The 26301-nt window shown below is 39.3% G+C and overlaps 2 protein-coding genes across 3 annotated transcripts; one reads left to right on the top strand and one right to left on the bottom strand.

Moving 5' to 3' along the window:
- Positions 1–340: 340 nt before the first annotated feature.
- On the top strand, positions 341–3807 carry LOC121195242 (sphingosine 1-phosphate receptor 3). Of its 2 annotated transcripts, XM_041058572.1 has the most exons (3): positions 341–471; positions 927–2180; positions 3562–3807. In XM_041058572.1, the coding sequence occupies exon 2, from the start codon at positions 1004–1006 to the stop codon at positions 2147–2149; it is 1146 nt and encodes a 381-aa protein (XP_040914506.1). In that variant the 5' UTR covers positions 341–471; positions 927–1003; the 3' UTR covers positions 2150–2180; positions 3562–3807. The 2 variants fall into 2 exon arrangements, with proteins under 2 accessions (XP_040914506.1, XP_040914504.1); XM_041058570.1 differs by lacking the exon at positions 3562–3807 and having other exon boundaries at positions 927–3441.
- A 456-nt stretch (positions 3808–4263) lies between these two features.
- shc3 (SHC (Src homology 2 domain containing) transforming protein 3) lies at positions 4264–18866 on the bottom strand. The gene is made up of 12 exons (XM_041058568.1): positions 17667–18866; positions 14769–14839; positions 12857–12920; positions 11636–11755; positions 10566–10619; positions 10391–10442; positions 10180–10309; positions 9933–10086; positions 9021–9114; positions 8736–8927; positions 6795–7120; positions 4264–6667 (listed from the first exon to the last, which is right to left on the bottom strand). Exons 1-12 carry the CDS (start codon positions 18351–18353, stop codon positions 6539–6541), a joined length of 2073 nt encoding a protein of 690 aa, XP_040914502.1. The 5' UTR covers positions 18354–18866; the 3' UTR covers positions 4264–6538.
- Between the last annotated feature and the right edge of the window lie 7435 nt (positions 18867–26301).

Raw genomic sequence — 26301 nt, 5'->3', positions numbered from 1 at the left:
TTAAAAGTCCTTTAGGACAATTCATTTTCCTTCACATCACCTGCGTTACACCTACAACTGAAACATATCTCCTGAGGGACTTCTTCCAAACATATCTGGGACAAATGTAGTGAGAATGAATTATTGCAACGTGTCTTTTAGAAACGTTATGAGTTTCCACTTACCTCCGGGCTTTCAGGAGAGAATCGAAGTGACCCTTCACACAGCGGCCGCCCCAGCCTCTCTCCGCTCCCCCTGTCCGGATTAGAGCTGGGAGGGAGGGGTGTGACTTTCAGCCAGATGTCGAAAACTCCGGAGTTTAGAGATCAGCAGAAGATGAGGAGCTGCTCTCTGCCATTCAGCGAGCAAGAAGGAACAAAAGCCCTAAAGCAAATATTGGAAAGACGGAGAATCGACTATTAAGCAATGAAATGTATGTCCCTCAGTGTGAGTTTCACCTCCAAGTAAAACCTGAAGTGCGAGCGTCCTGCGGTAAGTTGTGTTGAGGTTGTCTTTGGGGTGGGGGTGGGGGGTACGGAACGGCTTGAGTCGGCACAAATATGTGAATTAACGTTTGCCTCATCATGTCAGTGAAATCAACATTTCTACTGTATATGACTGTTTCAAAATCAAACTAGTGTCTGAAAAGCCGAATTAAAGACTCATTTGCATATTGATACGTGCCTCTTGGTACTTCATGGTACGTCATGGTTTATTTTAAATAGACCATATTTTTCCTGAATTTTAGTTTCTTGTAGTTTTCTGCAGCTGTTTGCTAGACTTCATGATGTTTTGTTTTCATAGGAAACAGAAAAATTAGATGATTCAGTTTAAATCCATCAGACTAAATTATGAATTGCTGTATTGCTGGATAATGACCACAATGTGAACAATAAATTGGCTGCTTTCTGTAATAACATTCCTGTTCCTCACATCTGCCCCTGCAGCTGAACACGGTGGATCTGCTGACACTGGACTCCCTGCTCACTTCTGACATCCAGTGTCAGCAGCCGGTGCTTTGAAGATGATCAACTCACAGATACACCTCCACTACAACCACACAGGGAAGCTGGACTACCGGCCCAGCGCTGGCACAAACGCCGGCACCGTGGACACCAAAACCATCGTGTTTCTGGTCATATGCAGCTTCATCGTCCTGGAGAACCTCACCGTGCTGGTGGCCATATGGAGAAACCACAGGTTCCACAACCGCATGTACTACTTCATCGGCAACCTGGCGTTGTGCGACCTGCTGGCTGGAGTCGCCTACCTGGTCAACTTGCTCTTGTCAGGAGAGAAGACCCTGCAGCTCTCACCTGCTCTCTGGTTTGTCAGAGAGGGCAGCATGTTTGTGGCACTTGGTGCATCCATTTTCAGTCTCTTGGCTATTGCCATAGAGAGACACCTGACTATGATCAAAATGAGGCCTTATGATGCCAACAAGAACTACAGAGTGTTTCTGCTTATAGGGACCTGTTGGCTGATTGCCATATCTCTTGGAGCTTTGCCTATTCTAGGCTGGAACTGCCTGGACAACCTCCCAGACTGCTCCACCGTTCTCCCTCTCTATAGCAAGAAGTATGTGGCTTTCTGTATCTCAGTTTTTATTGTTCTCCTTTTAGCCATGTCAGTCCTTTACGCCCGAATCTACATCCTGGTTAAGTCCAGCAGCCGGAAGGTGAGCAAGCACAGCAACTCTGAGCATGCGATGTCCCTGCTGCGCACTGTAATCATTGTAGTTGGGGTCTTCATCATCTGCTGGACACCCATCTTTGTCCTGCTCCTGGTGGATGTGGCATGTGAGCAGCGCTGGTCCATCCTCTACAAGGCTGACTGGTTCATCGCAGTGGCTGTGCTCAACTCAGCCATGAACCCAGTAATTTACACGCTGGCCAGCCGAGAGATGAGACGGGCCTTCCTCGGTCTGGTGTGTGGCATTTGCTTCAGGGGGAGGACTTCTGTAAATGGCAGCGGGAACAGGCAGTCTCTGGAGCCCAGCCGTAGCAGGAGCAAGTCGTGGAGCAGCCAAAACAACCCCAACCAGAATCAGCAGGGTTCCAGGCAGACAGAGCAGGACAAGGAGCAAAAGACAGACACGGCCCATGGCGAGGTCTCAGTGGTGGCAGGAGGGACCGCCCAGGTGGTCCTCGAGAGTGAAAAGAAAAACTGAAAGACAGAAGCAAGTAGTCTACAGTAAGAAGGTGAGGGTGGTTCTAACATGTGCCTGTGCAGTGGACAAATGAGGAAAAGGAATATGTGTTTTGACTGATGGATTTCTGGAAAGAAGTGTGGACTTCAGGCCTGGCTGCAGGGCAGCAGTTTCTCTTTTGTGCTTAATATTGATATAGCTGCATCACCTATAATCGGAAAGCTCATTAAAATCTTTGCACTTGACATTGGATTGATGTATGAAGCCAATATGTTCAATGACTCATTCAGTGTTGCCTCTCTGTCAAGTACAGGTCATTTTTCATCACTGTCGTGTGAGAACCATATATCTCCAAAACTTACATTGTCACAAAACTGAAAACAACTCATTTTTTCTGAGCTCATGACAAGTTGACATTTCAGAGACATATGTGTTTTGCAGGACAATGATGATGACGCTCTCACCCTTGACAGAAAAAAAAAATTACCTCTGGTGGTTACAGACGTGACCATCTAAGACAATTAAGAAGTGAAAAAATCACCTGCAAATATTAACAAGTGCAATTATAGTACTGCAAAAAACAATGTAATGAAGAATGATTGTAGACAATTATTAGTGTAATGATGAAGAATTTAAGTTATTTATTATTCTACACAGTCTATTCTGTGTTCATTCAGTGATTCTACAGAATACTGTTGTTACTGTAAAGAAAACCACATTGTAAATAGCATATTTGATATAAATGCACATGTGTAAGTGTCAAACATTCAATCTTTTTCATTATATCAGTAGCATCGTGTTCAAAGTGACAGACCTGCATTCGTTACCACTGCACAGACACTTAATGTAACTGACGCAGTTCATTCGACAGTATTAGTTTTTAGCAATACCAGGGCTCCATCTGCTGGTTAACAGTGGTGACCAGATATTGTCACAATATGCTGCATGTCCAATACATAATATCTTCAATCCTCATCTTAGTAACAGATTTGAAATTGTTTTGAGTGTGTTTTTATCTGATAATTCCAGAGGTGAAAAAGTTTGGCATGAAGTCTAAAGGCATGAAGCTGGTAAACGGAGGCATGTGAATGCTGCATGTGAACAAGAAACAGTTAACCATGTGCAGCTCTTTATATGATAAAAGAATATTAGCTTTGACACAATAAAGTAAAACAAAAAAAAAAAAAAGAAAAGAAAAACGTAAATATACTGTGTAAGGATGATTCACCTTGATCACATGATGTGGTCAGCAGAGAGCTCAGTTCTGCCTTGGTTCATGCGTAGTGACTTCCTCGCACCTTTGAGAAAATAACTTAAAGGGTTAGTTCATCCAAATTACAAATAAAGACATTTTTCACTGCATTTCTAGTGAGATCTATCCGTGCAAATAGTTTTACTTTTGTGCATCCAGATTTATATCCTGATTTCTGCAGCCACAACAATACATGGGAGGGGAATAGACCTGTGTTTGTGGAGCACACAGCATTGAAGTAACATCTGAAAAAGTCAACAGCAACATCTCCTTACAGAAACAGCACCTGTCACTGTGAACAGAACAAAAGATAACATGGATTAAATCTTTGTTTTCAGAACCATAAAAAGAAATGTGTTATCATTATAGAACATAACAGAGAGAAAATACACATTCACGGTTTTATTGCCAACAGTCATACAGAATAATGATAAACCCATACAACCAAAAGATTAAATCTGTAAACATCATTTGGACTTCTTTGTTTTTATTTCCATTTTTTTTCTGTACCTGTTCCAAAATAGCGAGTTTCTGTGTGATTCCCTCTGACAAAGATTTATACTTAGAATCTGGAAATGATACATTTATAATATATAATAGAGAGGGAGGGAGGGAGATAAAGAGACAGAGATAGAGAGAAAACAGTAGTCTCAAGCAGCAACACGCAGCAGGGCAAAACACAACCTCTAGTGAACAGGCATGCCCCATTGAAGATCAGCTATTGCACTTTGAAGAGAGAGAAAGAGAAATAAAAACACCATTTGTACAAATAAAAGGCACATTTTCATCAACAGAAATCTGGAAAGAAGCCATGTTCTTTTTTTTTTCTTTTTAGTGTGTGTCCCAGTGTGTTTGGTTGTATAATTTCTTTATGCCACACAGATTATCATCGTGTTATCAGAGAGGTTCAAGTATGGAGTTGTTCCTGCTGTATATACGCTTTGTTCAAAACTTCTGCACATTTTGCCAAGGTGATTCTACAAATTTGCTTTTTAGAAACAAACACGGATCTCAAAATAATTCTTTACATTAGCATAGTGCTTTTTAAAAATTTAGCGCATTATTCCATCTACCAAGATAATCGATCTGATGAAAAATCAATGTCACAAAGAATTAAAATCTAAACCAAATTAAAAGTTAATGGCAGATAACAGTCAAAATAAAACTCCTCAATGGTTCTTTGCTCCCTTTCTTCTCATGTTTACCTAAAAAAATACCAACATATTAGGCTCTTTCTCTCATGCGTTCTTCTCAAAGGAATCCTGAGAAGCAACCTGGGTCATGGGACACAAGGAATCAGGGAAAGTCTTAATTGACTTTAACCAAAATGGATCTAGTGATTTTTTTAAAATAAAGATCCCAATCCCGCTCTTTGCTAATGATGTGTTGTTGTGAGATGCGTGTACTGTACACTCCCTTTTGCAGCAAAATACAGGCACGTTATATTACATTGCATCTGTCATCTGTCAAACTCATTGAACACATGCTGATTTTGGTTCAATTGAAGTGGTCCAGTGCATATCAAATACAATGCCCCATTCATTTGGTATCCATCAGAGTACTGATAATAGTAAGGATTAGAGCATTTAAAAAGTCTGTTGCCAGAACTGCTGTGTACTATTCCTATAAGCCTTTTCAAAATTTGGATTCCCACTCTACAAAAACAGTCTGTATAACCTAAATACCATAAACTGTTCTGAGGAACGATTGCGTACAGTGGACTGCAAAATGCAAATTAACTATGACCTGTCAAGGAATAATGGCTGAAAACTCGGTTCTTAGAGTTGGATTTTCCCGTGTACTGTAGCACTTCAAGCAATACACAACCAGATAGCATCCTTTGCTAAAAATAAGAGATAAAGTAAGGGAAGTGAGTGTGACTGATGGGGATAAACAAGTATTTCTGTGATGACATCTAGTGGCGATAAAGTAATACTGCCATAAGATCTCAACACTGAGAAATAAGATCTTTGTTTAACATCAATAAGTGAAGGTGACCAAATATCAAACATTCTGTATTGAGTGCACATGGTGCGTAAATTTATCTAATTAAGCCTCATAAGTAAAAAGTGTAAATTACGTCTCAACACATTGGTAATTCGTCTCGGTACAACTGACACAGATGATCTAAGTGATCTAACTTTCTGATTGTGCTATTCGTTTGTGATCAAATAAACAATAATAATGATATCTTTTAAAAGTTCACAAAAAAGCAGAAAATGTTAATTAAGAATGTGAGAATATCCATTGCGTGACTCAAGCCCTGAAAACTAATCATTGACTACACACCTAAAAGAAGAATCCAGAGAAAACCAATTCAGAAATAATCCCTGGTTGAAAAGCATAAATATTTTTACAGTGTCAGCATACACAAGCACCTCTTTCAAATAAAGGGGTATCAAGGTCTACGAACAATGTCCACAAGAACAGTTGATTTTAAGTCATGCGACTGTGACACAAGAAAATACTTTATAAAAAAAAGGTTATCTTTAAAGCCATTAACAGCACTATGAAGGATGTCTGTTTGCACCCCAACACTTTGTGACTACTGCAAAGCAAAACACATTCAGTTCTAATCCCCGATATAAGCAGATTTTGTATAGTGACTAATTGTGTGAGCTGTCACGCTATTGGTGAGATTAAAGGACTTTTTTTTTTCCTAAAGTAATTCATTATAAATAGCATTTGTTGTCCAAACTGTTTTTGTTTCCGACCTCTTAGCCAACGGTTCCTGTAGAAATATGGTTGTGCTTGACAGACAAAACTAAAATTTCAGATTTTTATTCTAAAATACTCTTGTTAACACCTCTTTGAGGTTTGATTTGCACTTCATCTAAACTACAAGAACAACTGTCTTTTTTTTAATCTTTTAAAACACCAAATCAAGATAGTATGTCCAAATGCACCTATGTCTTCTCAAAAATATAGCATCTCAGTCATCACAACAAAATAATAACAGTTCTATAAATAATTTTTTATCTTAAACAAATCTTGCGTCTTCCAATGCCTCCAGTAAAGTAACTGTGGGCCAATTTTCCCAAAAATCTGGTCAGCGCATAGAGCCTTTCAGCATCTTCTCCTCATATTTCATCTTCAAGTTTCAGGATGGTAGTAGATACTGTTCAGAGCTTCCTATCTCCCATCAGGCATTGCAAGCATCACTGTTTCCTTCCAACGGGCTGTAGGAGACACAGTTCACTCCCAGCTGACACAATCGGCAGATTGTTGTCACGGTGATGGCCAATAAGGTGGCTAATGCTGTCAAATACATGATCTTTTGTCCGTACCTTTGAAGAGAGAAAGAAATGTTATAAGTTTGTCTTTTTCTTGCACAATAAAAAAAATCCTTCAGCCATTTCTATCTACAGTATCTTCTTTCAAACACACACTGCATGTCCTTTATCCCCGTCTTACCGTGCCCTCAGGGTCCACCAGCAGTAGGTGTTTGGCAAGCCCATTATGCATGCCTGTCAGTACGTAGGACCCTGGGTTAGTAGTGCTCTTGCGGACCAGGAAGTCCCCGTCGTCTTTCAGCAGTTTTTCAGCGTCGCGACGACTCATTTTGCCATGGTACCACGTCTGGTCCTCCAGCTCCTCCTGCGCCCGGAAGGCCAGTGAGCGCACAAGAAGAGGGCTCGAGTTGTCCACAGATGCTGCCTTGTGCAGACTAGACACCTGGGACTGGGCTTGCCCCTGGGACGGTGGGTGGGACTGAGACTGAATAGCATCCTCGAAGGGCTCTGGTACAGGTAAGGGTATTGCCAAAATAATTAATTAAGAGAGGATCACCGTTCTGCATCACAGTTTTTAACTGCTATAGCTGTCAAGATTTGTAAAGTATGGTACTCCATAAATTAACTGTTGGTATGAAAACCTAAAAATGTCTCTTGGAAGTACAAGGTCATCATTGCTTTAGCTTCAGATCAGTGTTGTAATTTCTTCACAAAAAAAGATTGGACCTTGGTGAACAGGTCTGTTGTGGAATTTTTGACCACTAGTAGTGCTATGGACCAATGTTCTAAGTGGGTCCCAGTTTTGCTTCTCTTGTGCATGCGATACACATTCCTACCAATGGTTTCACACTATTCCACTGATCAACAAATGCAGGAAATGTGTCGAGAAATGCAGCCACACACAAGAAACAAGTAGAGGAAAGCGAGTAAACATGGATGCAAGTGATGCAGGTTTCAAAATGTAAAAAAACTGGCTTTGTAAATGTTTTATGAAATGTGTTTGAAACATTTTTACACCTCAAGAACGTATAGAATGTATTTGTTAGAGTAACACTTAATGCAAACAAAAACTTTATTTGCAAGGAAATTACACTGGGCACCTTTAACTTTCTGATTAAACAGTCAATTCCAGGAAAACAGGGAATCTGGTGACCTTAAGTTGTACTAGTCAGTGCAACCAAAAATCCCAAAAAAAAAACCCAATGAAACTGTCTTTCTCTCCTGGAGAGACATCCCTTTGGTTTACAGTTGAAAAAACTCCCTCACTGTGCTATGTCCTGTGCAAGCATCTTGTTTCATCAGGACCGCAATTGAGAAGTCAAGATAACATTTAATTTAATTCCATTTAATAATTTAATTGAAATATTTTTAACTGCCACTTACTACTGTATAAACCACATGGAACAGAGCATGCAAAACCACTTTTGTGGTGTTTGAACATGATTATATCTGATAGGCGAGTGAAAGGCCACATTTTTCTGAATAGTATTATGCAAGAATCTGCAGAGGAACAATGTTAAATGTTACTGTTAACCATTAAAGAACCACCGTAGGTGGACAATAAGACCTTAAATAACAACTTAAATTTCATTTAATAACTTCACATTTGAATTGTATCGTTGGCTGCTCACATGTAATTTGTGTCATGGATTCTTCATGCATAGTTACACACGTCTTTATGTAACCGATCTCTCATGCATAACAATAACAAAGCTAAGGTTGAAGTTGAAAGGAGGAAAGAGAAATGCTGCACACTGACATTAACACTGTCTTCCTATTGTCTCCATACTGGCATGATGTTATTATAATGCCACACCAATGTCACTGGGAAACAAAAGCTAGGAAACCTCTATAATTAAGAACTGTGATTGGAAAGTCATCTTACTATGTTATTCTGAAGGCAAGGCACAGATACCGTTCAGACACTTTGTAAAGCTTCATTCAACAGGTGAGGTTTGAATTTGCTTTGTCTGGAATTTACAGTAGGTACGCACTGAACTGAATTAAAATGTACTGAACTAAGTGAAAACTGAGATTTAAAATTTGTTTAAATGGAAGAGTGCTACCAAATACACCTGCTAAACACAAGCTGAAACGTCAATAAATGCCAACCAAGACTTACTCATGTCAAACAGGTCCTTCTGTGGGCTCTCTTTGGCTGCAGCTGCCATGCCCTTTGTCACATTTTCTGCCTCTGCCTGGAGGGCTGCGAGCACCTGGGCATCAATCTGCTGGGTGTTCACATACGTGGGCATCTCTGCCGTTTTTGGTCCTTGACCTTTACTCTCAGGCAGACTGCTTATATCAAACGATCCTAGACATTTGGGCACAGTGATGAACAGATGAAACTCTGCAAAATTAAACATGTCTTATGTACTAAAGTAGCGGGAAGCATGGATTTTCTTACCCTGTTGTATGAATATGGGCTTTCTTTCATCTCCCCAGTTTTCTCCACAGTGCCGCCCTTGGTAATATGTCTGATCTACTGAACCTGGGCCCATCTGATGGCATACAGACACACAGTGGATATATATTTATATATATAAATATATTTCTGAATTAAGAAATGGATATCATGAGTTGATATCGAAAAAAGACCCAATATTAATTATGTAAAGTGCAAAAATTGAGATTAAGGTTCCATTAAAATGAACTCTGGTACATTTTCCTATTTAGTGTGGTTCATTTTGGGCTGGTGTGAACATTGTGGACTAAAGAACCAGACTCAGAAAGTCTGAAAAGCAGGATCTCAGTAAACCTCAGTAAAAGTGGACTGTGGTGTGGTTCGTTTGTGGTCTGATTTTAAAATGATTTCAGATGCTAAATTACTATTAAATCCATCTGCTAACCACAAACCTCATGAAATAACTATCTGCATAAGCAATGGACTGCACAAATCATTTGGTAACCACGGTAACACATAGATGTCGGCACATTTGCAATCCATTAGCAACATATAGATCATGATGATCATAATCAGTTATTTCTTTGCAACACCAGAAAACATAAATAAACACAACAGAAGCAGTAATGAGCTGCACGACTTGTCAGTCACCAGAATTTGACTGCCCCATCTGAATCCATGTAGATCTGATGATGCTGGATGACAAAAACTGTCAAGTCAGTGAGTTGCCTGTCAGTCTGTATGACTTCATTCAATTCACTGTATTAAAAAAGAGCCACTGTAAACAAACCAGACCAGAGCTAACATACAGCAGTGTATAATTTTCTCCCTTGGTCTGGACCAAGTGACCAAAACTGCAGGTGTCAAACCAACCTGAGTACATATGGAAATAAAAGTAACTCTGTTCAGTTGTACCTGGCATCCATCAGGTGCTGCATTCTGATTGGTCAGCCGGGTGTCAATGAAGCCTCCAGGGGGTGGCATCTTGCCGGGGATGTTGTTATAGTACGGATGTTCTGCTGACTCCTCCTCTTCCTCTGTCCATTGTAACTCCTCCATGTTTAATACCCTGGGGAAAATACAGTTTGATCATGAAACTAAGTAGTAAAATCAGTTTGCAATTGCTTTTGTGGTTTTTATGAACGTGTCATGAACAACTCACCTGTCATGTGTGGAGGACAGCTTGCTTGAGGGACATTGCAGGTACTGCTGGAAGCGAAGGTCAAAGGCCTGGCCAATGGTACTGATGACATCCTGGGCGAGACCATCAGAGCACTCCAGGATGTGACATGCTGACAAGTCAGAGCAACAAACTTTGATGAGCATGTTGCATGTGAGACACTCTACAGAGCATTAAAGGAATGAACACCTACCTCTTCTGTTAACAGGATCCTTTGCTACATAGGCAACGTAATCTGTCGTGTCCTAAAATACAAATAAAGTTTTTTGGTTGTAGGAGTAAATCAAATCCTTTTGTTATAAAGTATGTTTTCAATATCATAAAACAAAAATAGCAGTAAATCTTATGCAGGCCACTGAGTTACTTACAGGGTCTCCACCTGATGCAAAGGAGATGGACTGCATGTGATGGTTAGCTATGATCTGTCAGGAGTAAAAATCATATATGTACATATGGATTAACCAACGTTTCCGCAAAGTTTTTACACAGATTCTACACGTGTATAAAACTGCAACTGATTAGTTTATCAGAAGAAAATTAATACACACACATATATTTTAACATCTGGTCAGCTAACTATCACTGCTGGATTTACAAAGCAACTGTAATTAGCTCAAACCAACGAAGGCAAAAACCAGGTGCTTGTTCAGCTTAACTAGAGCTACTACAAGTCATTTTTACTTGAGAATTATAAAAACAATTATTAGATTATCAAAACTCTTGCCAATTATTTTTTTGTTAATTGACTAATTGTTGCAGCTTAAGTCCTCTGCATTCTTATCAGAGGAGTTGGTCCTCACAATACCAGAAATATTACTATGTCTTGTGTGACTTAGGTTTGGATTATTTTGTTACTTTAGCACCATCTGTTGTTAGTATCAAGAATGACAGTGGGGTCAAGAGCAATGCATGACACTACAACTGACCACCCCTGCCAGAAAGAAAGCTGTTTTATAATTTTTGTTTTGTCATTCAAGTGGCTAAAAGCAGTGATGTGCAAGAGAAAATGAAGGTGCTAACTTCATCTGGTAAACCTAGAAACATCAGTAGAGGCCATGTGCTCTTGCTCGTCTTCCTCTTTTATTACATAATCCTCCTAAATTCTAGAGAAATTTCTTCACAACCAAAAATAAGATTCCCTCTGTTGCGACAGCATGAATTTGGAAACAAAAGTCTTCTGGTCGCTTTTTTAGTTCACCATTGACACACCATTTTCTTGAGCATAGTCCATGCCCTTATTCAGTGAATAGTTTTTTTTAATATCTCCCTTTTTCTTAACCAAGTCGTACTTGACCACAGCTGTAGTTAACATAAAAACTATATGTGGTTGCTGGGACTGACCCTCTCACACAATGGTGCTATTCTCTTAAATGTTCTATCACAGTAGTATCAGTAATCATTTTTCACATTTATGCATAGTTAAAGGTTTCCAACTGACCTGTTTGCAGTCTGGGGTCATCAAGTTGAGGCTACTGGTGGAGATATTTAGGTTGATGGACATGCCAGCAAACTGCAGGTTGCTTTTGCCCAGGATACTGGACAGAGCTTTGGACGGTGGCTGAGAGGATCAGAGGAGGACACAGGACACAGACACACAGAAAAAACAAATTTAAGTCTTTTAACTAAAGATACAGTATATCTTAAAGGAATAATTTGACATATTTGGAAATTATTCACTTTCTTGCTGAGAGCTATATGAAAAGAGTAATACCACTCTCACATCAGTCTGTTCAACTTCTTGTTTACCACTATTACTCACTGAATCGCCATTTCACCACTAATGAATGAATACAGAGGAAACATTCAGTTTGTATTGATTACAGATTGGGCCACACTAATTTCATCTCATGCTGTATAAGGAGATTGTCAAGTGTTGGATGCTTAAAATACTGTAGTGAATAGTGATTTTAAGGGACAGAAGAGGCAAAGAGGCCAAATAAAATTAGTCAGATCCATTCAGAAGTTTTAGTATCAAGCTGATGTCACCAGAGTGTGTTTTCCAAAATGACATTATCTTATATCTTACGTCTGTTCTGAAAGAGAAACTAGTCAGTGCTGATTTTGTGTTATATACTCTTCCCTGACATTTGAACAAGCTCTAGAGAGCAGAGTAATGCTTCATTTCACACCCCACATTAAGACACAGTCTCCTCACACGCTATGGACACACACCATGTACATGCACACACACACACACACACACACAGAAGACAGACACTCACACAAACATGCACACGAGCACACACAGTAGCTCAGCCTCCTGATCACAGATATTGTGCACTACATGAGTCACTAAGCACTGTGCGCGGTGTGCAATGCATCGTGGGCTGGAGCTACGCCCACGCACATACAGTCCCATACCTCTTCATCTCTCTCCTTTCTCCTCATCCTCTCTCTTCTCTAAGTACAATCTCTCCCTCTCATCATTCCTTCCTCTATCTGTTTTCCCTCTCTTTTAACATGAAGGACAGATGAGAGAAAAAGAACTTACAGAGGTGATGCTATATATAGAACGTGGGAGGATAAATTAATATCTAATGCCGCTTCCTCTTATTTCTATCTACTGTACATTTCACTAACATTCATCTTCTCAGCTCTCTTAGTGTGGCGATCACTTGCTTTTTTCTATCCCTCCTTCCCTCTCTTTCAGTCCATGTACCTTTCTCTTCCGTAGAGCTCCTTTGGTCCCTGGAACAGCCTCACACACCAGGCTGATGGCTTCCCTAGAGGGAGGAAGAGAGGACGATGAAGCCAAGATGGTGACCACAGACAGCCATAGGACCACAGTTATTTGGGGATTAAGTTAGACTGTATTACATACTTCTGCGAGAAATGTAGGTAGGAATAAGATTAAAAGTTCCCAGCAACGCTAGTGTCTCTGATAGGCTGCACATAGGCACAGAAGAGTTCTGAGCAAAATGTTAACATCAACATGAAACGCTCACAATGACAATGTTAACATTCTGATGTTCAGCACATGTGATGTTGGTCATCTTCACCATCTTAGTTTACCATGTTAGCAGGGTGGAATTACCACAATTCCCATCACTCTCATTAGTTTTGCTAGCATTTGGTAATAAACCAAAGTATTGGACAAATTAAAATTTTGACCTGATGATTGTATTGTCTATTCAAATATAAGATGAAATGTGACTTATAATTAAAAGAGAAAAGACAATCAATCAATAAATAACAATGAAAACATTATTTACAGCATACCTGAACTCTGTAGGTTGTTATATACAATGAAATCACCTCAGCCACAAGGGGCTTACATCAAGATTCAGAATACGCAGAGTGTTTTATATGTTGTCATTAGTAACATTACATCCATCACCATGTTATCATTTTTTATTTAAAATACAACAATATGTGGATCAAACAGTGGCTTAAAGATAAAGTTGATTTGATGGAAAAAAGTATAATTCCTCTCCGAGACAAAGAGAACACTGGTTTCATGACAGAAACGGAAACAGAAATAATTTCTATGTCTTTTCTATGTGGATAAATCATACACAGCACAGCACAAGGTTAATTTAGAAAAGGATAAATTTAATAATAGCAACAGCATGAGACATATAGATTTCTCTCTGTTTTTCCTCTATCTTCCTCTTTCTTAGAGAAAAAGAGAAACATACACACGCAGTGAAAGAGACAGTGTGTGTGAGAGAGAGTGAAGGCTTACCACCATGTGGCCTTGCTGGCTAACGTTAACACTGGACTGATTTCAGGAAGTCAAGCAGAAAAGTAGACATGACACAAACCAATTCACTATTGGCCTTTGCCTCATTGCACACTGGTCAATGATTTTAAAAGTACACATGGAGCCACAGAAAAATTCCATGCAAACAAATTGTGATAACGGACAGCCTAAATATACTCTAATACAGTACATTTAATATTAAAATCCTATCCTATTTTTCAATCACAAAATGGAAAAGTTTGGAATTAAACTTCTTACTCTGATAATGTGGGTTAGGAATTTGTTCTATAGGCTCAAACAGCATCTAAAATTAAATACCATCTAAAACGATACCTTAGGAGATTCTGCTTTGGATTAAATGTTTAGTTTAAAATTTGTAAATCTATAGAGAATTTGCTGGATTTAACTGTGCACTATGCGTAAAAGATCAAGTAAGACTCATAAGTCAGTTAATCACAACACTGTTGATGCGAGAGTACTATAACTTTTAATGGAAAGGTGTAAACTCACTATAGTGAGGTATTTCTGGAAATAATGTTTCATGGTGTTGCATGATGGATGAGAGCCGCTTGCCACTGAATAGTTCATGACTAAAAAAGGATCTGGGTAAAGAGTAAAGGTTTTGAACTAGTTACAGTCAGTTTCAATATAATTTCAAATGACGTGTTTATGACCACATTTGTGGTCATAAACACCTAAACACCACAATGTTACATAAACTATTCCGGGTCAGTAGAGAGTGACAGAAAAAAAAAACTGTTTTTTTTTGTTTGTTTTTTTTAAATAAAGGATTTAGAAACTGCTAGAACATTAAATAGTCCGAGGTTTGTGTCTAGTAAACTCTGATAAGTTAGAAAACTACACATACCTTGTTATTTGTGACCTTGTGGTGAAATCCAGGGATCTCATCGACCGAAGAACTTCTATACAGCCCAGATACTGGAAAGCAAGAATGAAAAGCCTGTGTGAAATAAATATTCAAAAAGATACCAAGAGTAACACTCAAGTTTCCATGACTGGCACATCACTACGTACAGAAGAACACACCTGATTTCTTTGAGCTTCCAACTGAAACTCACTAAACCAACACAACTGCAGTCCTTCAATGTGTATCAAAGCACAATATTAACATTTTGGACAACAACCAGGAAGCTGAAATTTGTGACCTTGTATAATAGATGTATCCACAGTGCTCGATGCAGCAACACCTCTAAACCTTGCTGTCAATTTGTCCCAGTGGCCAACAGTGTTGATTAGCAAGTTCTTATAATACATCCATGTCTTATATCAGATGACAAAAAAAAAGCCTGCCAGAGAAACTAGTCACTTTCTGACTAAGTTTATCATTTTTGAGTATAGTCCCAGGCTGTGCTGCTTTTGAGTGGATCACTGAGTTTAATACTGAATCTGCACATAATACACTGAGTACAAATTCTTTTAAACACTGATCTTACAAAAGGATACGTAAGGGATGTGACTGAATATTAAACTGTTATCCTTTCACCCCCACCTTCATCTGCTCATGCACAGGTAAACAAGAGCCGCAAGCAGACTTGAACCCATATTACATCGGCAAATGTGTTTTCATAAACCTGCTGGTATCATCGTTTCCTAGTTAAAAATAGACACATGCAGCAGGAGTTCACAAAGCCAAAGTCTGACACAAAGTTGGAAAAAAATAAATCAAGTCAATGCTCGTTCATCATAAAATGATTTGTAAACAGCACCAGCGTGTTACTATGTCAAACGAGGTGACTGTAGTCCTCCTATCCCATAAAACCATCTTCAGTACCAGCCACCTACTCACATTACAACACCTCTTCTAATTAATATTGCACAGACTGGGAACATTTTGTGCTGACGAGCTCCTATCATTATCAGAATCACATTCATAATCTTGTTGTAAACAAAACAGACATCCAGACACACTACTTCCACTCCTTTTCAGAGAAAACTGAAGTTATGCAAACCACAACTTTTATGTTATGAGGCCCCTTCTCTCCTGTCAGCGTTTTGCAAGTACCAGAGAACAAATACCATTTTGTCAACATGACGTTTGCAAATTTTTAAGGTTCTCTATTATTAGAATAGTGAGTTTGAAGTGCACAATTCAGCAGGGCCAAAGCGATATCAAACAGTTCTAAAATTGGTAGAGACCTATCCTGAGCACAACATGGAGACTTTTCTTCTCTAATGCTGTACAACAAACACATACATGATTCACACAGTAAATTCAATTAATTATGAAAATCAATGGGAGGGATGGATTAGTGATAAACCTACAGAGAATTATGACCCAAATATATAGTTCCCCTGGGATTTATTTATAGCGTCTTTCAGCTGTTTTGCTTTTCTAGCCTGCTACATTACTGCTTTGGTTCACTCTCACAGAGCAGTTTTAGATATGTAGTCCTAAGTTAAAAAAAACAAAAACAAAAAAACAAAACAAAGGAACAGTCACAAAACATCAAAAACCTTCAAAACCTTGTGTGAATATACAATTTTGGCATAAACACATAGATACAATGGGCTAAAAGCGTGAGTGTAAACAGTGTCACTGTCAATCAATGTCCCGTTAAGAGTAATGGCTCATGATGTGCGATGACTGACCGCATGATGGTAATTAAAAGTGCTGTGAGCAGAACACCACGTTGAACTCAATACACACAGGACTCAAACCACAGGAAAAGCAGGCGATTGGGGGGGGCAGACTGGACCCATTTCCCCTATCACAGTGTGGATGCTTTCAGCAGCATTGACTGGACAAATAAGCGCTCTCGGCCTTAATGCAGTTAATGGAATGTCACACTGGTCACAGATACTGTAGGCTTTGTTCAGGCAAGTTGTAGTAGATGTCATATGATGGCAATCATGCTGCGTATTTTGATTTGGGCTATAACACATTTCACCGAGCATCGTTGTTTAGTATGCTCATTCAGCTCCCCAAAGCTAAATTTTGCTTTTTGTTTAATATGCTACATAAAATAAAAGGAAGACAGAAAGATTATACCTTCAGACAAACGTTCAATTTACTGCTGCTTTGTGGTTTCAGCGAAAATGGTTTGCTCCATTTTCCTCATTCACTTCACACCTTGAAGAGCCAGGGCTCAGCATCATCACTCCTCATGCTAGTGACTCATTGCCGGCATGATGACATTCACAGCTCTCGTAGTTGTGCGCCAACTTGTGCTCCTTTAAATGATGTATGATGGCTGAACAGCATTAACGTGAGATACAGATGTGATGAGACAAACACGCGCTGTATGTCTTCTTTCCTCTTCCATCGTGTCACCATTGCTAAGCTAAAACAGCCATAGAGCTCATACAGATGCACAATGTACAGAAATAACACATCACCATGGTTACAAAAGCATAACGTTGTGGCTCCACATACACAAGACAGACAGAAACACCGTATAAATGAAAATGTTTACAGCATGCTCAAAATGACACTGATGAATGCTGTTTTCATTTTGCCATCACGTTTTTTTCCTTTACTTTTTTTCTCCAGTGTTGACCTTCTCATTTTTCTGAATTATTCAATGTCTGTTTTCTGGTTGCTCCTCCTTCGCTCAGCCTTCTGCTGTTGCCAACCTACATACACCCACTCAAGGGCATGTTGTGATGTGCAAGTAAAACTACATTATCTCTTCTTTATACCCCACTCGCAGGTAGCTAAGAAACAAAACAGAGAATGGGTAAAGAATAGAAAAGAGGCAGAGGACAAAAACACAAATGAGACAGAGGAGCATTAGAGACCACCAACCTTCACAATGTATGTCACTCCTGGACCAGAGATCTTCTCGCTCGAATGTAGCCATCCTCTGGAGGGTTTGCTCACTAGTCCACCACCTCCACCTGGATTCCAGTCCTCTCCACTGGGCTGAAGCTCATCCAGCCTGCTCTTCTTGCTCATGCTGACAGCTGGCTCCAGCTGCAAGCAGGGGGTTGAATGGGAGGCTGAGCTGCACAGAGAGCCGCCCACACCAGAGGCTGCTGCCGCTGCTGCTGCTGTCGCCGAACTGGGGCTCGGGCCACTAGCGCTGCCTGAGCCCGATCCCCCACCCCCCTGCAGCTTAGACACAGCCAGGTCCTTTACAGCCGAGGGCAGACCCTTGATGCCCAGCAAGCTGCCTGAGTTGCTGAATTTCAGGCTGGACACCTTGTTAATGAGGGTACAGAGGGTGGTGCCTCCATCTTCCAGGTGGTCAGAGCCGTGGCTGGTGGGGGTGCTGGAAGCAGTGGTGGTGGAGGAGGGCTGGACCTCAGTCGGGGGTGTGTAAGATGTCTCGGCTGCAGACTGGGGGGTGGCCGAGACCTTGGGGTTCATGGACAGGCCGTGGAGAAGCTCATCGACGGATGTTACTGACTCATTCCTGAAGCGGTTGTATTTGGTACGGTGAAGCATACCCTTCTCTCTCTTGCTCTCTTCCCTCTCTCCACCAACCGACATGCACAGCCTGCCTCTTTCACAAGTGTGCTGGCAGACGTGGCTGAGCCGTGCTGATTACCCTCTCCTGTAACATAGCAGAAGCAGTACAGGCAGCAAACGCCTTTTAGCAATCACAGGCTACCTGACTGTAATTTTCTCTACTGAGGTTACAGTGGTGGTTGTGCTGGGCTGCTCCTGCTGCTGCTGTCGCCAAAGTCCAAACTGCTCTCAGTAAAATCCAGAGCTGCAATCCAGTCCGTAAGTAAGAAATGTACAGACACAGTCCATGAAAGCACAACACTGAACCAGAGGAAAAAAAAGGATGGGGAGAAAAAGGGTCTCTAAAAGGCTCCCAGTGTTGTGGTGCAGCTTGTTTGGTTTCCAGTGGTGATGCTGCTACTGCTGCTGATTTCTAGCCTCAAAAAAATCCAGAAAGTAAAAGAACAGAGAAAGGTCTATGTTGTCGATGATCACGGATACTGCGAGGGAAGAGCAAATACTCTCTACTGACTGCTGCCTGCCTGCCGGCTCAGAGCTAAAGCATGACTCACTGATCTGAGAAAACCTTTCTCAACAAAAGGCTTGCTGAACACTGCAAATCACTTCCTGTTGGAGGGAGAAAAAAAAACCTCCCACTTACAGCACACTAGAACCAATCAATTTTTAAATTCCCCAGTCTGCTATTAATTCGCTGTAATTCTTTCCCTCTTATTTGTTTTTCTGGGAAAAGGAAATGAAGAACGAGAGGTAGCTTGATTATTTAACTTAGTAAAATAATTATTCATAATAATTTGCATGAATTTGTGTTTTAAATAATTAATGCCTTATAAAATGGATGAATGAACTGATAAAAGTTTAGATAGCATGACAGACACAATGAACTAATCACAGAATTTATGATAATTTAAGTGAAACATGTAATGAAAATCAGCATCCAATGAACTTACACCTACAATTACAGTGCCAGCCAAAATCTTCTCTAACAAAAAAAATGCAGACTTCTTTGACAGAAGAATAAATATCTATTTAAATGTATCATAAAGATGTCATTCTCTTCAACAGATGTAAAAGAAACCTCTATAAATCACTGAAAGAAACAATACAGTGAGATTTGGATGGAAACTCGTAACATCATTAATATACTGTCCATGTTAATTTATAATAGCTGCGGAATATAGATAGACATCACTCCTGGTTCTCAGGTTTGTACTTTAAAAAACCTATGACTAGACAATACAGCCATTAATGCTAAAAGGAATAAAGCCATTTTTCATTTTTTCTTTTTTTTTTAAAACATAAAACTGTTTTGACACCATTTGTCTAACGTGTAGCATTAATTCTCTATCAGCATTCTGCAACAAAGGATCAAAAAATTCACTTCCTCTACAAGGAAGCAGATACAGATTCACAGCTTGTCTAAAATACCCAGTAATCGGTCCTGGTTGAACTACATGAATGGTACAACTAAAAAAAGACACAGTATGAACGACATGTTTCTAAGGCAGATGAGTCAATGAAACAACCGAAAGGATAACAGAAAAAGCCCAGCAGCAGCAGCAATGAAGCATCTTTGTCTCCCCGGTAGCGGAAAGCACACAGCCAGACACCATTCATGTAAAATGTCCTCAGGAGCATATAGCAAAGCTGAAAGACTGACACTCATTCATAAGCAGCTTCCGCTCTCACTCTGCTGCAGATTTCGCACTGCAGTCCCTCCCAACATCTCTCTTTCCTGCCTGGCAAATATGGAAAAAAAAAAAAAAAGACAGCACGTCTGCCTTCTCTCCTCAGAAACAAAGGCAAACACAAAAGCAAGGAAGAAAAGGCAGGCCCTCGCAAATCAAAAGAGGAGGCAAAAAGACAAAGGAGAAAAAGAGCAGAGGACAAAAAAGCATGCAATATTTAGTCTTTTATGTGAATGAAATAGCAGGCTGGCATACCAATGTTTCTGTGAATGGAAGCAAGGCCTTTCTGCCTCTGCAAGGCAATCCCTAGGGATGGCATGGTCTTATCCAATGAGGAGCCAGCTGGATGACTCATTCAGGGGAGGCTTGCAGAATAGTGGAAGAGACCATTTCAAATGCAGGTGTACATTTTGTTTTCTCTTAACTGCCCTTTAAAATGTTATATACATCATCAGATATGAGACGTTTGCTTAATTTAAAAAGATCATGCTCCATTGACAAGGTGAGGAACAAGGAAACATATCCAGGACAGAAATTAGAACTAAAAATGCCACCCCCGTGATTTCATTGTCACTGTTATCAGCTTTTTTTTTCCACATTCATGTGAACAGTTACCACCTACACATTTAATTAGTAATTTACTGTTTATGTGTATGAGGGCAGATAGTATGAATGCACAAGAACAACAAATGCATTTTGCTCTGACAGTTATGGTTACCCATAATTGCCACAACATTTGTTTGGAAAATACATAATTAGCATCCTGGTTCTGATATATTTCAGGATTTTGGGTGACTTTTATCATATGCTTGAATCATATAAAAGTTATAATAGTAGTCTTTTGCGAATTTATAACCCTTTAAGACACACATCTGAAAGACAGTTATCGTTTAAGCACATCTTTCTTGCCACCAGCAAAGACATTTATCAGCTAATATAGTCTTTAATTTATCAGAAGACACTACTGGGCAAGCACAAGCATTTTTCATCTTCATCTATTTTACATTACCTTGCTATTAGACCATATAAAAAAATCACTTTAACAAGGAAAGATTATGCTTTATGAACTGTGTATTTGCTGCTCTTTGATATTGTATGGAGGACTAAAACCCATCACCATCTTCCAGTTTTATGCCCTTATCAAGCAGTTATTTCCCCTATTAACTGTAATAAACACCACTGATACCAGAAACACAATCCATGACAATATGGTTAGCTGTAGCAACAGTGCAAGCTGAGTCAGTAGGGTATGGAAGCTCTGAGATGCCAATATTAAAATGATGAAAAGTTTCGTGGTTTTATTTGAATAATAGCTTGTTTTGTGTAGTCTGTCCAAGTTGCCTATCAAAGCCAGATGGCAGGACATAAAATCACAGAACACTTATTATTCAATCAAAGTTTAGCAACCTTAATAATCATAAATTAGATGGGGCTAGATGGGGCAGCCACTCAGCCTTGATGGCAATTTTTCTCAGTGGCGAACTGTGGTACTCCAATCAAAAAAAAAAAAAAAAACCTTGCAGGCTAAATGGACAGAAATAGAAATAGTAAGGGGGTGGGGATTAGAAAAAGTAAATTGGCCTGAACACACCTGTCAAAGAAAACTAGCATCCTGCTCAAGTTTTTGTCAAAAACAGCCATGTCTGCCTAACAAAAGGGACATTAGGCTTGCTTATCTAAGACGTTGAAAATAATACATACATATACACACACACAAATACATCATCTAAATGTGGAAGCAAGAAAAGTGTCTGCAGATAACCTCTACTCACACAGTGTAGTGTTCTGTAAGCAGGTGTCCAGAAAGGCCTTGGTCCAAAGGCCCACCCACCGCTTCCCTGTGAAGAATATCTGTTGCTGCTGAAAATGTTGATGATGGCTGATCGCTGGGGGTATTTCCTGCTTGTTTACTGTGGCTGTGGAACCTTACTGTATGGTGTGATGGGGTCCAACTGTGGAGAGGTCACAAAGCATCTATCAAATCATAAAAAAGGGATCTGACCTAATATAAAAGGGAAAATTATCATGGACTCCTCGTTTCCAAACTAACTAATGGACGACTTGTAACAACACAACCCAGATGTGGTAGGTGATTGACAGGAAATCCTTTCAAAATAATGTAAACATGAATGAAGCTCCCACCAATTCATAAATCATGTGAATTAGCCAAGAACACACATTCTTAATATACAAGTTCTGTCAATCACCCAAGTCATAAGAATAACTTCTTATAGTAAGTAAATCGCAAATACATGTGATTTAATATCGGTGGATATTTAGACATACATTAAGCACAAATGAGAAAGGAGAGACAGAGGAAAAGAGCATCCATTGGCAAGGAAAGAAGCAGACACTTCTCTACTTGACTACTGTTGCCAGGTTACCAAAAACATTCAAAAAAGCAAGAGTTATTTTAAGACTAGCTAGAAGCAAAATAACCAATGTTACAGAAAGGGCAGACACAGGCAACTGGTAAAATGTGACAATTTTTTATTATTCTTTTTTTTTTTATGCATTATTCACCAACAGAGATGAAAAGCAGAGATTTGGCTCAGGATTTAAGATTGTAACATTTGAGGAGATTTTTAACATTCCCAAAAAAATCTCGTAATTTTGTAAGTTAAGTAAGTTATGGGAAAGTTATGTCATTACAGCAATTTAATATCAAATATACTTTTAAAAGGTTATTTTCTCTGAGGCCCTCTGAAATTCATTCTCTGGAGTCTGACAAAAAATTTTCCCATACTCAACATTTCAACATTTTTTTAAATTCCATGCTCACAAAGCTAAAGTTATTTTGAACAGCAGCAGCCAGGGGATAATGCCTATAGACTTTAAGACACATGATCTTGTGAAGCAGAGCTGTATTTATCATTGGACACATATGTGAAATGATGAAACCGCTGGTGAAAACTAAATCTGAGAGGAATATGTACAGGGAAAAAAAGCACCAAGGTACCAATATATACAGAAATATTTTAGAGTGTAATTTTTGTGCCCTACATCTATGAGTTTGTGACCACATTTCAACAACATTATTGTTTGTAGTTGTGCAACTGTGTGTCATGTTTCCTAAAAGCTCAATGAAACATAATAAAAAGAACAGCAAAGGGAAACTACATTTAGGTCATACTTGAAGAGCAGAGTGATGAAAACATTTCCTGTGTGGACAATAACATCTACAGCCTTGAAAGCTCATTTTCATAATCCTGTCAGGGCATCATTTGAGCTTTGCATGAATGGTTCATTAAAAAAGTGGCAGAAGCAGCAGAAGCACAAGAGGATCAAATATGCATGAGTGTATTTCTGTGTGTATGAGCCTTCAGCCCACTGACCCACTAACCTTATGTTGCACATGTCACCCAAGCCACTTCTGAAATTCAATCAACCAAAGAGCACCTGTAGAAAATGTATTCAACAAATTAGTAATTGCTAATTTAAACTCTTTAGTATATAGAGTTATTAATTAAAGTCATTAATACAGTATTTTATGATGCTCCCTCACTTTAGCACTGCAGTATTCAAATGATACAAGTGCAATAAAAGACCAGTGCAACCTGGGGGGAGAGAGATATAAGATAATCGCAGGGGAAATTCAGACATCACAATAGCACAGACACAGGCTAAGAGGTAAGAAAACAGACAAATATTTCAGTTAATTCGATGAAAACACTAAAGGAAGAAATTAAAGAAAATAGAAATTTAAAAAAAAAAATTATATACAATATATACATTATGTATCATCATCATTGTGCAAATATTTCTACACAGTCCAGTACTGCAGCCCTGGCACCCATATAATCTTTATTCTCTTCCTATAATATATAGGTATGAACAGAAAGTAGAATATTTACAACTGTATAAAAATCTGTCTATCTTTACCTATCCATCTAGCTATATACATATACACACACACATAGACATATAGTTGGCTATATATCTACACACACACACACACACACACACACACACACACACACACACACACACACGTGCGCGCTTAGACCCAAATTTATTCAAGTATATAGTAATTGCTTTTAACCAAGTTAAAACATGATGTTACAAAATGATATACATTATAGTTTTAAACTATTTTTGTCTTGTTGCGTGCGCCTAAAGATGCATGCGAATAAATCACTAACAGTCAAAAAGAAATACCCCTCATCTCATTTTGGGCAAATTAGTTAGTATATTAATATATATTCCAAAACAAATAAATACAGAAATACTCCTTGCTCCATAACATTGAGGATAAATGCACTGAGACGTGCTAAAAAAAAAAAAAAAAAGAAGAAGAAGAAGAAGAAGAAGAAGAAGAAGAAGAAGAAGAAGAAGAAGAAGAAAATAAACCTCTCTAGACGCCAAAAGTGTGAAGATAGGATTTTAAACCTGTGGTGAAAGTCACAGATCCAATACATATTCAGCTCATCTTAAATAAGAACAAATAATATATAATAAGAACAACAAAACAACCTCTTTCAGTTGAAATATTAACAATGCTCACCGGCGTTTTTATGACGATTCAGCGCCTTGGAAGGATTACCTGAAACGAGATTCTGGTCATATGGTCGAGATCATCCAATCAAAGCTTTTGTGCAATTTACGCGCCAAAAAAAAAAAAAGTAAAATAATAATAATAATAATAAAACAAAAGGGAGTTGTCGCTTTGTTGATGTTTCCTTGTTGTAAAAGCTATCTAAATAATTAGACTTTATCTGAAACCAAATCTGCTACTCGGACAGATACCACTGTGAGTACAGGTGAGAATTTATCACTTGCATCCTTAACTTACTGCAAACCTGTCAGCCGAATTAACTTCTGTACGTTAAACCAGACGTACATTTACCAAAAACAGCCAGATAGTCCTCGTCCTTTAAATCTTGTTCGGTGTAAAAACGAAAAATATGTATTAAAGTTCAACCTTTTCAGCATGGACCTCGCCATGTTGCCGTCTGACGAAGTTCGCGTTTAAGGGTGGAGCCGGCTCATTGTTGCCCCTTATGACCGTTGGGGGGAAAACATCACTCAGGTACCACTAACTGTTTTCTGCTCCTCGGCCTCTGGGGGCAGTGGTGAGCCGTCGACGGGTTGGTGCCGCACAATAAGGCGAAGAAGACGCCGCTTTCGAGTTCCTTCTTGGACAAACTAACCAAAGGAGGACTGTTTTCTTTCTCATATGTGTTTTCAAATAGTAAATTTCGGTTTCACAAGAGAAAAGACTTAAAGGATGAAGACTAACTGATTGGTTTGGCCAGCGTATTTCTGGTTAACCGCCCCGGGTCGCTTAAAGAGCAGCGCCTAGCCGCTTCCCCTTGTTTTTCTATAGGACCACCCGTGACTGCCTTGAAATGAGCTAACCGTCGCAGTAGTAGTAAATCATCTGGTTCTGATCTGTGCCTGGTGATATATGCCTGATGTATGTTTGGAGCTTATATTCACTGAAGCTGACAACATCGATTTCATAAAGTTGGGAGGAACAGAGCTGGTGTGTGACTTTGTGCCAGAATCAGCACGTTGCACGTTTTTTTCTCCAAAATGTAATAACTGAAAATCCACGCCTTGTATTATTGTTATTGTGTGTCTGAAGATTTTACAGCCCAATATTTATATAACTTTGCTTATCTTTGCTGCTGTGACATTTCAAATTGCGACCTATTTCAAATAGGTGAACCACCTAGCCCATGTATTTTTTTTCCCTTGTGATCCTTAACTTGGACACAAGAGGACGCTGTAGCTCCAGTTGTGGTACAGTCTACACGGGGAGACGGTACCAAAACAAACATGAAAACAGTGTTTTGCTGAGATACAGAGGTTTGGCCTATAAATACCATAGGACCAGATTTTCACTGTTTGTAGATATTTTTCATGTGTAAGTTCTGCTGATTTTTAATTACTCCTAATTGTTTTTATTAAAACATCTCTCATCATCTGTATAGGAAATTAGTTTCCATTCAAGTAAACCGCTGTCTCCTCTGTAAATGTCATAACTGGCTTCCAAGGAAAAGTGCTTTGGTGGGTTAATACATAATTCAGATGGTAGAAAGTGTTCCTGTGGAAAAGGCTGACATGCCACTGCGCCATTCTAGTTTGATCCTGCAGGAGTAATAACTTATCTACCATCTGACATGAAAAGTGATACATGTCCTTAATTCAAACATGACAGAAATGTGTCCATTTAAATCCATGTAAGCAACAGATAAGACAAGCTCCATTTAATTGTGTTTCAAAGGCAAGTATGTAATCAAACTGCAGACAGAAAGCAGGAAGGTGCGGTCACATCCACC

Source organism: Toxotes jaculatrix, chromosome 16 (assembly GCF_017976425.1).
Source record: "Toxotes jaculatrix isolate fToxJac2 chromosome 16, fToxJac2.pri, whole genome shotgun sequence".
Classification (NCBI taxonomy): Eukaryota; Metazoa; Chordata; class Actinopteri; family Toxotidae; genus Toxotes; species Toxotes jaculatrix.
Note: the sequence above shows the minus strand (reverse complement) of the source record. Positions and strands in the feature narration are given on the sequence as shown.